Source organism: Electrophorus electricus, chromosome 4 (assembly GCF_041902795.1).
Source record: "Electrophorus electricus isolate QZ-2024a chromosome 4, ASM4190279v1, whole genome shotgun sequence".
Taxonomy (NCBI): domain Eukaryota; kingdom Metazoa; phylum Chordata; class Actinopteri; order Gymnotiformes; family Gymnotidae; genus Electrophorus; species Electrophorus electricus.
This window is the reverse complement of record NC_137500.1, coordinates 34,990,569-35,007,500: the sequence shown is the minus strand read 5'-3', so window position 1 is coordinate 35,007,500 and position 16,932 is coordinate 34,990,569. Positions and strand designations below refer to the sequence as shown.

The 16,932-nt window shown below is 41.3% G+C and overlaps 1 protein-coding gene across 3 annotated transcripts in view; it reads right to left on the bottom strand.

The window, feature by feature from the left end:
* Positions 1-16,604, bottom strand: part of gsk3ba (glycogen synthase kinase 3 beta, genome duplicate a) — a 29,918-nt gene extending 13,314 nt beyond the window's left edge. For 2 of the 3 annotated variants that reach the window (XM_027011895.3, XM_027011897.3), the window contains exons 1-2: positions 15,736-16,603; positions 1,202-1,395 (exon numbers count right to left, since the gene is read on the bottom strand). In XM_027011895.3, coding sequence (XP_026867696.2) covers positions 1,202-1,395; positions 15,736-15,823 — 282 coding nt within the window. In that variant the 5' untranslated portion in view covers positions 15,824-16,603. Of the gene's footprint in view, positions 1-1,201; positions 1,396-15,735 lie in introns of all 3 variants that reach the window. The other variant, XM_027011896.3, reaches the window with a different exon arrangement.
* Positions 16,605-16,932: the final 328 nt, after the last annotated feature.

The following is a 16,932-nucleotide window of genomic DNA, read 5'->3' as shown; positions in this document are numbered from 1 at the left end:
AATCCAGTTACAGCAAATCACAAAAATCGAGACTGATGAACATAGAAGTTGGATCCATAATCAGGGCCATCAAATCCCTGTGCCTCTACATTTCTTGAAGACACACCACACTACAGCTGTGCCTTGTGCAAATCATTAATATCAATATTAAGAGAAGAAATGATGACATACATAAGAAATGGTTAAGAGCTCTATTAGAGTGTAACTGTAACGAGGACTGAACCAATAATTTGACATGAAACCATTTTATAAGGTGACTAATATAATATGTTGTAATTCCTTCATTTTCCGTCATTGTTTACCTTAAAAACATTTGCAATGATTACTAAAAAGCTTACTTTACACTGTTATATCCCTTTAATTTTGTGTTTCGAGCTGTAGTTGCGTCCTTGTGTTGTGGTCCCATGTTTACATAACAGGGTTCACACAAAGATCCCAATATTGTTTCAATATGCTGAATGTGATTTAACCTGATGAAGATCAGACAGGATTGAAAGGTATGTGTATGTGCCACACTAGAAAAGCACACTTTATTAGCAAGTGAGTACTCTGAAATGCAAGTGTCAGTCTGCTGGCTGAGAGTGAATGATGAGGTTGCCATGCTGACAGGGCTTGATGTGACTGCGGTTTGATGAGTTTAATATGTCAGGCAGGGAAAGTGTGAAGAGCTCTGAGCCATGTCTAACACAGTCAGCGTAACCCTGATTGACCTGACAAAGTGACACCAGACGACAAACATGCATGAACATGTTTGAACAAACACACACACACCTAAAAAAGGAATGTGTAGCAGAGAAGACAACTGCCAATCAAAACATCCCTCAGACTCTCTGGTTAAAGTCAAAGTGGATATGATCTTATTCACGGCAGTCTGCGAAACTAATTTGGACTGACTCACTGCGGTCGTCCCCCGTGGCCATAGTGTCTACACAAAGCTTGCGGCTTGCGCTTGGCCCCACCTTCCTCTCAATGTTCAGGAAAGATGATGTGATTCTTGTCTGAGCTACTACTGCTTCTCTCTGTGTGTCATTTATGATCAGACTATGTTCACCACAGAGAACAAGAGCACCATCTAAAATCATGAAAACATCAGCAAATAGTGGGAGCACACTTCATTACTATGAACCCATAAGCCAGACTGATCTAGGAACACCTCTGTGTTGTTCCATATTTTACATCAGACCTTTCACGTGAATCTCACCTTGAACCTCTTGTCCTGCAGGACCTTCTTAATGGCCACCAGTTCTCCTGAGTCACAGAGCTTGGCCTGGTAGACCACGCCGAACGAGCCGTTGCCGATGACCTTGGTGTCCGTGTAGCTGACCTCCTGCGGCCTGTCAGGCCCCTGGCCTGGGGTCGCCACCACCGTTGTCACCTTGCTGCCATCCTTGTCTCCTTCAGCAAAGAAGAGGAGCGAAGGAGTCAGTCTAACAGTGCACACAAGCAGAATCAATTAGCCAGGCTCATTCTTCCTGAGTGGGGCATGTCAGAGCAATTCGGTGACTAAGAAGAGCGTATCACTCAGGAGAAGGCGTTGCCCTGGAGTGATCTGATGTACAAAAAGTGGAAGAGTCAAGGAACTTAGCTCAAAAGAGTTAAGAGATTAGAACCCAGCCGACTGCGGACACGGCATACAGCGGGTTCCCTAAAACCCTGCATGCTCCTGGAAACGCAATCCAGCGAGCCAGTCAGCATAAGATATTTTGGGCAAAGGAACATAAAACATTTATTGGTTATTGTAGAAAGTCAAGGGCATATGTACTAGCGATGAGTGAAGTCTACCTAACTGGCATATGATGATGTCTATAGGAAACAGACTGGCTCAACATTGTGATGTCTGTAAGCCATTGACAACTGTCTCTCAACTGTCTTGCATTCTTTATAGAATAGAGGCCTGTGAAGAAGCCTAAATGTGATATACGGGACCTTATGGAGGATTTGGAAGGGTTAAACATTCTTTTAGCACTACAGAATAAAATTTTATAAAATACGCGGTATATTATGGTACTTTTAATGTCTGCCTATAAAATTTATATCACATTTATACTTTATTTTACCGTATTGTTGTATTGAGTTTCGCAGTTCTCCATAAGTCATTCATTGAGGTGTGTGTGTGTGTGTGTGTGTGTGCAAGCCAGCCTGCATGAGTGTGTGTGGCATCAGCAGCTAGCAATGCTGGTTCAGATTAGTGTCTTTGTGTTCCAGACTGCAGTTCAAAGTCCTTGTTCACTTTGTTAAAGGTTAACCAGAGCCTCTGCATCCACTCTGGAGGACCATACCTTGCCATTTACTCAACCCAGTAAAGACCCTGAATCAGACCTGCTCAGCAATGTAAACCCATGTACATTTAAAAAACATTCAGCCAACCTTTGCAGAGGAGGCAGTCTGGAAGGTGAATTGCAAAACAACTTGTCTAGCTTTACAATGATAAATTATCACGGTATCAACTTTTAAATCTCTCCTATAGCATGAGTATTTTTCAGTGTGAGACAGAAGTGTACACTGCTTACACAGTCATGCCCTCATGCCTACACACACACACACTCACACACACTCACACACACTCACAAATTTTCTTCCTTTTCCTCCTGAACCTGAAATTTGGCCAAACATGCCCAGCTGTGTGGCAATACACTGATCCAGCCATTTCCTGACAGTTCCCATGGAAACACAGACCTTTTCGAGATGCTTTGTCCCACTTGCTTAAGTCACACCACCAACCCATCCACTCACATACTACATTCATACACACATTCACACACATATACACATGTATCGGTTAAGGGTGATATTGACCTACAATCTACAATTCTGGGGTCAGAATTGACCCCATTTAACTGAAGCACAGCATACAAAAGTATTTACAAATATATAAAGAATGGAAGAAAGGATGATGTATGCAGAAAGGACAAGGTCTAGTGCCAACATGCTGTCTGACTGGTTATGTAAGCTATTCAGGCTATCACCTGGCTAAGCTGGAGCCAGTTCCCCTGAATCCCAGTTCACCCATAATCCCCCTCCTCCCCTTCCCCCCAGGGTGCTCACATGGTCACAGGGACACATATGAACAGCATAGAACTGCAAACACACATAAACACACATAACATAACACTCAAACCCTGTCAGCTCAACTAGTGAATTTTAAACTCCACAGGCCATGACGCGCGTGTGTGTGTGTACTTTTTTGACATGGCTGTAAGACGATTCTTTTTCCACTGACGCAACGTCTCCCCCCCCTTTAGCAGTGCTGGCTGTGACACAGGGTATTTTCTAAAGACCCCCCCCAGAAGAGGTGTGAAGCAAGAGAGGGACATGGAAACAAAGAAAGAAATAACATGAAGATAAAGAAGGGGGTGTAAAAGAAAGGCGCGCAGACTGCAGACAGACAGAAAACAGACAGAAAGTGATGCACGGCAGAGCAGACGCTTGCTAACCTGAGTGACTCATGTCACATATGGTCTTGGAATCAATACACACACAAATACATACACATGCTAAATATTAAGGTTTCAACACACAAAGCAAATATGTGTTTTGTGTATGTGTGTAAAATGTATGTCCACGTTGAGTGCAATCAGAATTGCTAAACCATTTGTGAACTGCTTTATTATATTAACCGATGAGCTGTTTCATCAAAGGCTTAACATGCTTTCATCTCTCCATCAAAAGGCCTGCAGAAGCCAATTCAACACAAAGCCAGGCCACACACTCACAGTGCCGCTCTTACACATCTGATGCACGTGCACCCAAAGCCAACCGTAAGTGATGGACCGCCACCAGATCAATACAACCAGACAAACCCTGCTTGTAGATCCAGTAAAAACTGCTGACAGCAGATCTCATATGATTCGCATAGACTAAATGCATGCAGACAATTTGAAATAAACTGACTTTTCCTGTGAAAAATACCGTAGAACACAGAGTGTGTCGGAATAAGCCATTCCGGTTTGCTCCAGAGGCTGGTGTGGGACCAAGTACTTCTACCCAGACCCATAGCTACACTTAAAGGGAAAATAAACAATAAGTTTATCAACATAGAACAAATATGATTCTTAATTTGTTTTTACTAATTCTACATTCAACAAAATGTCCTCCTTTAGTTGTTATGATAGCCGGCCATATCTGAGGCAACCTTTCAACAGCTATATGGTCTAATCCTTTATAGGTTTTTCATGAAGCACTTTTAGACCAGTGGATCATCGCATAGCAGTTTGATTTAGTGAGAGATTTATTGGGGCCAGACTATTTTCCATAGTGTTATTTCCTATCTAAGTAGTTCTGACAAGGTTTCAAAGTGTTATCCTGTTACATAGTAAAGTTCTGTCAAATTATCCCCATTTCAGAGAACCACTGTTTGCTTCTGTAATTTTGGCCTGCGGTTTAAACCACTGACCAAGAACTGGTGAAACAAAACTAAAGATCAGCCATTAAGCGCAATTTCCAAATTGAATCCAGAGCAACAATTTCATGTCACAGCAACATCACACATATTTGTTTTGTCTGTTTGGATGGTATTGGATGTCTTTGCTGACACTACAAACAACTTTTGAAAAATTTTGCTTCTCTAACTTCTCTTAAAAATCTCTCTATTCCCACAGTGTCTAAATATATACTGCCAAATAAGTGAACCACCAGTTTCGACAGTGCTGGAATCAGGTTAACAAATAAAACAGTAAAGCACATAGAAGAGGTGCATTAGCCCTATTAAAGGAACCTTTTCCCAGCTGAAGATTAAAATGAACAGCTGATATGGTGACAGATGGAGTCTCTGAAAAGGTCAAAGTTGGCCCACAGGTTGAACCGAGAGTTCAAAAAGCTTTCTGTCAGCTGAGTGTTTAACCCATTACACCGAGAGTGAGAAGCAGAGATGGCCAGGGGTAGGGGCAATCACTGACGTTCTACACCTTTAGTAATGTCACTCTTCCAAACAGATTCTCTTTCACTCCCCTCATTTTAATGCACAAACATGAATGGCTTCGTTATTAATTGGGGAGCAGAGTAATGGTAATGACACTCTCTCTGTCTCTCAATCACACACCCTCACACACACGCACAAACTCACACGCACACAATACCACAAAGTAAACACATTTCTACTCAAAAGTCAAGAAAAATTTGATATCTGAAATGTCAGTAAATGTAATTTGTACAATTTTCCTTAAACTCTTATCCCACACAATGTATTATCATCATAGTATATTTCTTCATCTAGTTACATCTCACAGCAACAGCAATGTGGCAGGGATGATGAGGTTAAAGTATTATCAGTTTCAAATCACAGTCGCAGACTTGATGATACTGATGCCTAGTTGTGGTACTGTGAAATTTATGGAAAGCCAGATCCTGTGTGGAAAGGTTTTTAAACTCCTGCAGAGTCCCTGGAACACCAACAATTAGTAGAAGACAATTTACCTTTACCAGGCAATGCCATTAAAGACAGAACAATTGATTAATTTTGTGTGTGTGTGAGAGAGAGAGAGAGAGAGAGAGAGAAAGGCAGGAGGCAGATGTTTTCTTAGAATGGGAAAACCATTGCACAGCCAATCAGATCGCAGCATCTCTCACTGAGGAGGACAGCCTGACTGCATCACTCTTCAGAAGCCAGCGTTTAATCCTGTGCATCCTATAAATAAAGTATGAAGAGTCAGACAGAGTAAGTGTGTGTGTGCTTGACACATTCATGAAATTCATGAACATGGGTTATGGGTGTGTGTGCCACTTTAAGTGTGCTGATGAACACATGGTCACGAGTGTCTGTGTGTGTGTGTGTGTGTGTGTGTGTGTGTGTGTGTGTGTGTGAGACTCTTTTCTTTTGGCCTCCCACCTGCTCGCCAGATGACCCACATCTTCCTCAGCGTTTAAAGCCGGAGACAGAAGAGACACAGAAGAGAAGGTAGAAGGAAAGGAAAAGAAAAATAAATAAAAACAACAGAGGAAAGCGAGATAGAAACACAGAAGTAAAAGTAAAGTTCTGAGGTAATTTCTTATTGCTCTAGTGTAACTGCAAATCTGTGCTGCTATTTAACAGAGAGCCAGTATTTAACTTCATGGCAGTTACAGACACAGTGTTGTCACACACACAGACACGCACACACACAAACACGCAGATAATAAACAGGCTCCAGAGCAAACACACACACATAAATCTAATCAGCAGACAACAGAGCGCTCTCTCTCTCTCTCTCTCTCTCTCTCTCTCTCTCTCTCACACACACACACACACACACACACACACACACGCGCGCATGCGCACACACCCGCACACAAACACACACAAATGTACCAATGTTCTTCCCTCCAGGCACCCCTGTCTGCCCAGACATCAGCAAACTATTCTGCATCTCATTACTTCTCTCTAGCTATTTTCTCTCTATGTCTGTGACTAACAAATTAATTGTCTAAGCAACAAGGGTTATCCAGTGGTCACCAGGCAGCATGTGGCGTGAGAGAAATAGAGTGAGAGAGAGAGACAAAGAGAGAGAGAGAGAGAGAGAGAGAGAGAGTTGCCTGGAACAGGACACCACCTACCCTATAATTTAGAAAAGATGCACAAAACTTTAGAACAAAAACAATGAGGCTATCGTTCATACTGAGTGGAAATGAATTTGATTTAAAAATAATTTTAGAACAGAGATACAGACATAGATTCCCAGCCATATACTTGCTAACAGGTTCCTAATCACATAGCAACAGAAGATGATCTGAGATTTCTCTCCAAAGAGGGAAATCAGGGTTAGATAACTTACCACTATTTATACGCGCACTACTCAAAGTGTGTGCTGCTAATTATTACTAAACAGGACCACATTCGAATTAAATATACTTCATGTACTTCAACTTCATGTAATGACATGCAAATTTAATTGTCTGTGGGTGTGTTCCAGCAGCAAGACGACAAGTCAAGTTGGAATAAAACAGTCTGTGTTGGAATGGCAACCTGCATTTTAACTCTGCCAGAAGAACCCACTACAGGAAAATGTAGTGAGCATGTAGTAGTATTACCAGCTCTGGCAGAAGAACCCACTGCAGTTTCTACGTCTATACAGACGTCTCTGGAGCCACGCTGCTCACTCAGGTCAAGATCATAATCACACTGTACCATCCGCAGAGATCCTCCAGTATGTAGCTCCTGTAGTCTCTCCCACCTGCATGTGGAGCTTTGGGCATACGAGCCGAGCATTCAGACTTTACCACCAACACCGGGTCTTTAGTTCTCATGCTGTCTGACAAAAGCTTCTAGCATTAAAACCTGACTGAATTCACCATACTCTACTGAAGTGGCTGGCTGGTTGAAGAGGTTTAAGGCTCAGACCACATGTAGTTCCAAAACAACATTTGAACTATGATCCACCATATCCAAGTCTTTGAAGAGGCAAACATGACATATCCGCATACAGTCTCTATATATTAAAATATTTTAGATGCTCTTTGTTATTTCCCCCTGAAAGAACTTTGCAGAAAAGCATTCTCTTACGCTTTAATTTTTTCCACATTTTACGAGGGAAACTGCAGACTTCTTAAAATGGCCACTGAGCTTTTAAGTCACTCAGGGGGGCTGAGGGAAGGCGAATGTGTGGAATGTGATGGCAGGTTTTTTTATTATTAGTTTTCATTGAGTTGTTGCAGCAGATCTGATTCTATAATGCTAATTTATATCACCTGACTTCAAAATTTGACTAATATTTGTGTATGCGAGTTTGTTACGAAACCTGTGTGCGATAATTGAACCACTGGCCACACACTGAATTAGGGCAAACAGACTCACTCCTAACAATGCTTTCCTCAATGTCATATATTGAGTGTTGTTGTGTATAAAGATAACACCAATCACAAAACTTAATACCATACAAGAAAGGTTTATACAGATGTCAAAAGCTCATGAATACGTCCTCCTCGAGTTTCTAAGATGCAACAAACAACAATGCTATGTCCCACAGTCTTGGAATGTTACAGGTTATGAAGGCCAGTGCGACCTTAGCAAGTAGAGAACTCCTGTCATTACATTTTCAACAATATCCTACATCAGGGTGAATTAATGAACTTTTGTATTTCATGTTATTTTTTTGGTCTGGCTAACGTGATGTGTTAATTTATCTTTATGGTGCAAAATGTAATAAAACTGCATTGAATTACTGATCATAGCTTAATGTTACTCCCATAGCACCAAAAATAGCTAATTGTAGAACACCATAACAGTAGTGGTAGCTCAGTGCTTAAGGTACTTGACTAGTAATCAGAAGGTTGCCAGTTCAAGGCCCATGTGTCTTCAGTGATGTCAGGGCTTTGCTGTATATTTCCATTATTATGGAGACTGGAATGTACCTATTCTTTCACATTTGTGTATGTTTACAAATAAATAAATGCGCTGTCAGCGATTTAATTCTCGGTGACAAACTCATAGATTGAAATTACATCGCTATAATTGTATTACAATTGTTCTAGTTGTTCCTTGCAAAGTGGACTCCACAAGAAAGAAAAACGTACAGCGCCAAGAGGGATATGGGCCTCGCTCAAGGGCTCAACAGTGGCTGCACGGTAGATCCGGGATTCAAAACCACAAGTTTCTGATTGTGAGCCAAAAAGCACACACGCCAGGCTACCACTGCCTCACTAGACCACTGTTAAAGCTGCAGAGAGAAACAATGTATCTGTTTATCTAGGTTGCTATTGCCAGTATTGTGAGCAGTTAAGTCAGGAGAAGATACTGTTCTATATAATGCTATGTATTTGCTGTGCTTTCAAACTAGCCTTTCTGGCTAAATATCTATTGCTTTGACATCGTCTACTATTAATTATCCGCCCTTCTGACAAAATTCATGCCATGGTCAAACTACATAAATTCTGCCCAATTTTGACATGATTTTGATACAAATTTCCAGTCCTGGGCCCGATTATGAACATCGGGAACAAAGAACAAGACTTGTAGTGTGACTTAACCGAGGAACAGCAATGTGGTGTCTGGGAGGCTTTACAACAGCCTGACAAAAATCTAGCATGTCAGAAATTTTTGTATTTCTTGCCTAGTCTGACAACTTATGTGTTTTTTAACTTTGACCTATATGATGGCAGAGTGTTCTTAGGTGCACACATGTAAAAACAGTGAAGAGGGATGTTCCTGTTTCTGTTGACAGTGATCATGAAACCATATATTTAAAAATCTTTGCATTTTCATTAATTAAACTCTCTTTAATTAAACTCTCTTTATTTACCGGGAACTTGGTATCTACTTACATTTACGTAAATGTTTTTGACAATATTCATTGTTTAGTCATTATTCATTAATTTTGACATATTCATGGTTCTCTCTGAAGGATAGACAGCCCATACTGTCCTCTTTGTGACGTGCAGGAATGTTTTTTTTTCCCTCCTTTTTCTGGACACAAAACTGCCAGTATCACGTGTAGAGTTCTGTAGCCATGATTGACAGCTTCTTGACCCTCTTCCCCAATAATCTACGAACTCATGGAAGGGCATGAACGATGATTGCTCATCTTTAACGGTATAGTGTTGCCGACCTCCCAATCGAGACACGGCAAGAACGTATGCCACCATGATCACCTAATCTGACACTGTGGAAGACAAAAATATTGTGTAGTCAGTAACCCAACACCACCCCAATAACATCAATTAGGTGTATTTAAATCAGCCGGGCAATCAGTCCTTCTCTACCAGCCACCACACCCTCAGCAGTAGAAACCCAACATCTGCCTCACCTAAGTACTACCTTTTGAAGTCATGCACCGGCTCATCGCACAGCATTGCTCCGTGTACACCCACTCCACCACCTCATCAATACTGTATCTGCCTCATTCATTTCCGCTATAATAAACAAATTATATAGTGCAGCACAACATAAAAGCTCACTCCTTCAACATTTAACGGAGAATTTTAAGCAATTTCAGTTATTAAAACCTACCAGATTATTTTTATTTGAGGGGTGGGGGTCAGATAATTAATTAATTATTGATCACATTCCTCGATTTTTATAATCACATCCAAATTTTTGTGCTTACTCTTGAGTATGGAAATGCTCAAGGAAGCATAAACGCATTAGCCTATAAACTTTCATATTTACTTGCCAAGGGCCTTTTCAGAGGAGTGACACAACTGGTAATTTTACGATGTTTTAAATTCTACAACACATATGTAATTCTACTGGTTCATAGTAGCCCTAGACAGATTATTTTGTGCAGTAGTAATAGCCCCTTTTCCACTCTAGAGCCAGACACATGAACACAATTGGTCACGGAACACTTAGAAACATGCTCAGAGCTACAGAATCGTTCAGGTGGGACAGCTTAATGCCACAGGGATTTGCTAATTGGTTCTGCACACTTGGGGTAAGCCTTGTGTCACTTTCTCTCTTGTCACCAACTTTCTGCATTTGAATATGTCCTTTACTGTTTTGCCCACACAAAAAAGAAACACTAAAACAGTCAAAATAACCGCAAATTATCCATCGGACAAACGCAGTGACTGGTGGTGATTAGTGACATACTTATAATGGGAATCCATTGTAAACTCGAATACTTAGAGGTCCCAATTTCCAGGACAATACTTGTGGAAAAAGAAAATGCAACAGGTCTGGAAAGGCCTGAGCCAGCCTTAGAAACCTGGCTGGCTTGGGGGAAAAAAAGTTGTGATTTTGTAGTTGTTTTGTAGTTATGATGTGTAGCAAAGCTAAACTTTTGTGTGTGTGTGTGTGTGTGTGTGTGTGTGTGTGTGTGTGTGTGTGTGACAACCATGCATAAATCAAGTAGCCAGTCACTGCTCTGAAATTTTTATTAAGATTTCTCATCCTGTCTGAACAGTACTTTAGGGAACTGGAAAAGAGCATAAAACATAATGGTTTCTTAAAGCCCTTTACTGTTCCCTATTTGGCTTTTTAAAATAGCATAAAATAATACATATATAAAATGTAGAAAAAGCACAAAGCAGTTTCAAATGTAATAAATACTGCGTGTTGACCTCCTATCACAACACCACAACTGAGGATCCTCTATCTTACTCATACCTTAGATTTAGACTCAATACCGTATCCAAGCCAGATGTTAACATTTTTAAGATTTCTTTTCATGCATTTTTAATTGTTCCCTTTTAGGTGATCAAAGGAACAATAGTGGATGGGAAAGACTGATTGAAAAATATGGTAGCCTACCTCCTCTTGCAGTAAGTACAAAGCCTACTCACAGCCTGTGCGTGTGTGTGTGTGTGTGTGTGTGTGCACGCGTGTGCCACACCCTCTCTGGATCTGTTTTATTCCCCATCCCCCATGCTACTACTTCCTGCCATAGAGCAGACTCACACAGTCTGGGACCCAGGGCTACTGTTCCCAGACCTCAAAGCTGTACTCTTATAGTGCTGGTGTAGAAGCTGTTTTTGTGACCAATCCCACTTAACTCAGCATTAGTACTCAAAGGTCCCTTTCTTACTGCCAGCAATGCATATCTGACCAAAAGAAGTTGACCTAGTATGATTCTGCCTGCAAACAAATCGACTCTAAGGCTATGGACACTGCAGATCTTTAGTGCCTGATGCACTTAATTGTTAGGGACCCTTGATTAAACTAATGAGAGACTTGAGAATTACTAATTACTCACTGAATGACTCCCTGACGGCCTTTGTAGTTTGGTATGTAGTTTGGTTTAAGTGGAGTTGTATAGCCGACATGCACATTATAAAAGGTTTGAAAGTAAACACCTTTTTCATTCAGTCTAACCATAATAAGAACCATTCTGATTATTTTTAAGTCATTTTTTGTGTACTGCAGCTGAGAACTGGTGATAACATTTTCAGTCATATTACAAAGGGAGCATATGGAGAAAACAGGAAAAGCAAAGCCTTTCTCTGCCATGCCCCTTGAGAGAGATGTGAAAAAATACTATGATTCATTTTATATGCACAGATTTGCCTGCTGCTGCTTCTTTAAAAAACTGAGTCTAATGTACTAATGTTTTATGAAACCAGGCACACCAACAAACAAGCATGAGCATTCCAAAGTTAGCAGCAGGACCACAGCTTTGCTTTTTTCTTTTTTGGTCAAAACAGCTAAAAGGCATTAAAAGGCATCGACTAGGAAAAAAAAAAAATCCACTGCATGATCACAAAACAAACCAGGTTTATCCTGTTAAATTTGCTTTGTATCTATTCACACAAGGAGACGGTTGGTGCGCAATAGCTTTTAAATGCTAAACAAGGGTCTCATTGTTCCTGGACAGCTGCCTTTTCCGGCAAACAAATCTGGGGGAGGCAGTCTGACGAGTCACACTTCCCACTTCAGATCTTGCTGCCGCCACTGCCGCCCACCAAAGCAGCCTGCCCAGACATTTCTGCGTGTACACGCGTAATTATGAATGAGAAAAGTAACATGTATCTCTCCCCATATCCAAAAGCAGAGACATTGTCATCTAAAGGACTTAAAGGCATTAGATCCAACAATAGTAATGTGGCTGACATTGCTGCTGTTAAAGCCACAGTGTTGAATAGGAAGCAGGGCGTGAATTTGAGACAGTTTGTAGTTGCATCAAATCTTTGATGTCAGGACAGAGCCCTCATCTGGCATTCTGACCTTGGACATTAGCCCAACTGGACCAACCTGCGTGCAGTGCATTCCTGGTAAGGTTTTTTTAAAAAAAAATCAATTTACTATGATGATGAGCTCACATGATTAATTCCTCTGCATTGCTTCCTTCTACCCATAAAACAGCAGAAACATAACAGCATGTCCTGTCTCGACTACAAGAACAAACCACAGCTACTGAGAATACTGATATGTGTAACCACAGTGACAATCAGATGTTTGATAACTCTTAAATGCACAAAACAGAATGAAAGGTTTTCCATGCAGCGTCACTTTTTCAGAATGGGCCACTACCACAGGTGAATATTAACACATGAAGAAGCAACTCAAGAAGAGGAAGAGGAAAAGCCTGAATACGGCTGTGTACAGTAAACCCCCCCCCCCCCCAAAAAAAACGTATAGGCTCTTCCTTTAAGAGAACGTGTTGCCTATGGGACTCTACAACTGCCCCCTCACACATTTCTGTCAGTGAATACGCAGTAAAAGAGGGGTCTTTGGGAGAAGTGCTCCCCTACTTACATGCATGGGAAATCCTCTATGTGGAGCTCCTGTATTTACATAAAGCTTCAGGCCCTCACCTGGTTCATAGGAGCAGTGATGAGCTCTCCAATGGGTTTTAAGCTCTTAAGGCTACTTGAGGGCATTTATCTTAAGTGAAATGATTTGTTAGTAAGAGGGCAAAAGAAAAGATTACCTCTACAAAAAAGGAATGAGTAATTCAGAGCTGAACAGGAAAATTTTAAAGGTGGGAATAATGTGCTCTGCTCAGCAGTCAGAGGGGCCACTCAAGATGCGGTTCTGTGCCTGTTACTTTGAAAGACTTTAGTCATTAACCCCATGTTATGTAACTGCACTTATCTATTTATGATATATTTGCATTGTAGCAGGGAGTCAGCTTCACTGTGCTGTGCCATTCAATGGTCTGGTGTGGCTGGTGCAGTCATTTCCTGCTGCTAGGCTCTAATGATTCCATGTTTCAGCCACTTGTGATGTGCAGAACAAAGGCTGGTTCATTTTTACAAGCTTAAGGAGGCGTTTTTGGGCATTCTCCAAAAGAAATGGTACAAGATCAAAGTGTACTATACAGACATCCTGGAGCAGGTTGAAATTAATACTGAAGCAGGTTTCTGTTTGTGTTTCACATTCTTAATAGGCAACATGTTGGCATCATGCTGAAAATAGTTATGCTGTGCCTTTAACACTCTTTAAATTGATCCTAAACATCTTTGAACTTTATTTTTTTCACAGTAATAATACCGCTTGGTAACAATGAAGTAGTTAAATAATAACAATTAAGAATAACAATGGGACAAAATTTTTAAATGGATTCATTTCCTTCATTGGCCACAGATGTACTCTACTGCTTTAGTGAAATCCATTAACTTGCACACCCTGAATCAGGGTAGGTATAAGTCAGGAATGGTTATACTATCACTGTTACTTATACTATTAAATTACTATTAATGACACCATTATTCACATATATAAATAGGCAATCCAATATGCATTTCATGCTTTATCTATCGATTTTCTTTATTCTTTAAAACATAAGGTGAAATAGGAACATGTGAATAACTGTAAAAATCGAATAGAACCCAGTCACCACAAAAGTGGGAACACTTCCCTACACACTAGGACATAATGAGTTGTGCTGAGGTTGCAAGAAAGTGCGTGCACGCACACACACACACACACACAAGCAAGAAAAATGGTAATGAAGTATGGTGAAAGGTGACACCATATGTACCAAATCGACAGTATTAAGGGGTCATTTTTATTCCATGAGGAGGACATGGCATTATGTCTACACAATCACACTCAAACTATTGATCTAAACAAGTTATCCAACTGGGCAGAGCAATTCATGTGAGAGCTCTGAACAAACTCACACGCTTACAAATTCTACTGGTGTGATTATATCTCGCTAGGCATAAAAGGGACAATGTATCAATGCATTTTTTACTCTTCCATCCATAAATAAATTACAGCATAAATAGCAATCCCAAACACCTGAATCAATTTCAATGTTTTCTCTCTTAAAATAGAACCTTGATCTATGCAGTTCTAATCAGCAATCATCAAAACTGGACCGGGACTCTAAGCATCTCAAGTTCACCCACTTAGAGGTCAGGAAATATAACTGTACAGCAGGCACACTTCATGTGGTTCCACTTGCGTGCAGAACTGTTGTCTTTTGAACACCTCCACTGTTGTAGTAGCAGCAACTGCAGTGCCTCCTGGATGGAGGCAAAGATCTCCATTAACACAATGAAGGAAAGGAGAACAGAGACACCACAGCCGGTGCAGAACCCAAACGGCCGTGTCCATCTCATTCCTGGCTCGCTTACACACAGGTTAAGTTTACGTGTTTAAAACGGTCAGATATAATACTAATTGTAGTGTGCTGTGTTTGGTTAAGTTTAATCTGTCTAAGATTAAATCTCTTAATACAGTTTAAAATAAGGCCTTCATATTGACCATGTCCTAAGCGTGCCATGTTCCCAAACCCGAGTGTAACGGTATTTCATTTAACGAACTCAAATTATGCGATGTCTCTTTATTAGAACAATTTTTTATTTCTCTACTGGTCTCACACGACTGCTCAAACTGCTTAATCATTGCACTGTATGAGAACATTTGGCACATAAAACACTTTCTTCACTGTTTACAAAAAAACCCTTAAATTATCCAGTGCACGACAGGGCAAAGGGTTGATTGGGCAGATTGTGAAGAGATTTCTACAAGCTTTCAGATCGACTTGTGGCATATATTCCTCAAAAGCTGCGTAAGTCTTGCCCAAGGACAGGTTACTGAACTAAAAAGAAAAGTATTCAAGTCGCTACAACTGTTGTAACAATATCGTCTCTGACGTTAGACGCTCAACGATGACCGCTTCGCTGCCAAATATCGGAGACTGCGTGTGCCAGCTCTTCCTCAGCAAGGCCTTAACGGAGCGGAGCGCGCTGACCAACTCAAAAACGGGGCACGTCACGTTATACTTTACCCAAAAGGTGAAATCTCAGCTAATGAAATAAATGGGCCGATACGCATGGAAACATTTTGATAACTCAGGTGACGGGTCTGCTGCCTTTGCGACCGCATGAATTGTACTTCGCCGGTGAATTCCCACCAGGGTCTGCAACCCCCATACTCACTGCTGACTTTCGTGTTGCCGAAGGCGGATGGCTGCGGCACTGGTTTGCAGCTCTCGGCGAAGGAGGTGGTTCTAGGGCGGCCAGACATACTCCTTTCCAAAATCCAACGTGTCTCTCGTAATGAATGCGCTTTATGTTTTACGAATAATATCCAATTTGACACACTGGGGCCCGTTTATCTCCAAGATAGAATTTGTAAGGGGGGGGGGGGGGGGGGCAACTCCGTCGTCCGAGGACCCTTCCCAAACGTATTCTTCAACTGGCTCTCAACCTTCTCCCGTCCACCGGCAATCTTTCTCTCAAATCATTTTTTTCCTCTTGTTCGTATTTTAGTATTTATTTCAGTTCACTTATAAAATATCGAATACACGCTGTCAAGCAAATTAGTCATGAAACTGGCCTTTTCCCAGTTTCTCTCAAACACAACCTGCCGGTTCTCCCCTGTAAAGCTTGTGTACAATTTTACCCCAAGAATACAAAAAGCTCTAATGCACCCTCCAAAAATCGAGGAATCTGAGTGTATTAGACTTCTTATTACCGTACAACTGAGGGTTTTTTTTTTCATATACTAAGGTGGAGACTCAACGATCCAGCAGCTCCAGCCATGGCGGCTCCCTGGCTTTAACCAGCGATTCGAATGAGAATTTTCCAGTTGCCCAATTTGAAGACAGAAATCCTCGGCCTCTCAGTTCCGCGTAACTCCATACACACAGGCGATAAAAACTGAATCCGATTAACTCGAGTCCGAGTGTTAAAAACTATCCAGATTACAATTCCGTAAAGAAAACCCGACAAGAATCCACACCGCAAGCCCGAAATCTGGCTTTTATTCCTTCCCCGTCGGTCCGTGCTCGTTCTCTTTGTCACTCCGACCTAATCGAACGCAAACTGCGTATCTTGAGAAAAGCAGCAGTGTCCGCGCACGTGCGCATCGAAAGGCCTACGCCAAATTGTAGCTACGAGAATCGGAAAATGTGAACGCGCATGAAGGCCTAAGAAGTTCGGAGGTAGCCAATCCGTCGCCTTTCTTTCTATGTGGGCGGGGGAACATGGTCTTCTTAACCAATCGAAAGGCTGTGTCCGCAGAACACATGGCGTAATTTGCCAATCTGTCACTGGCGTTCCGAAAGACTTGGGTGACGCTCTTAGGGCAAAAGTGGGCGCGTAAACAGAGAGATTGATTGTATAACCACCAAA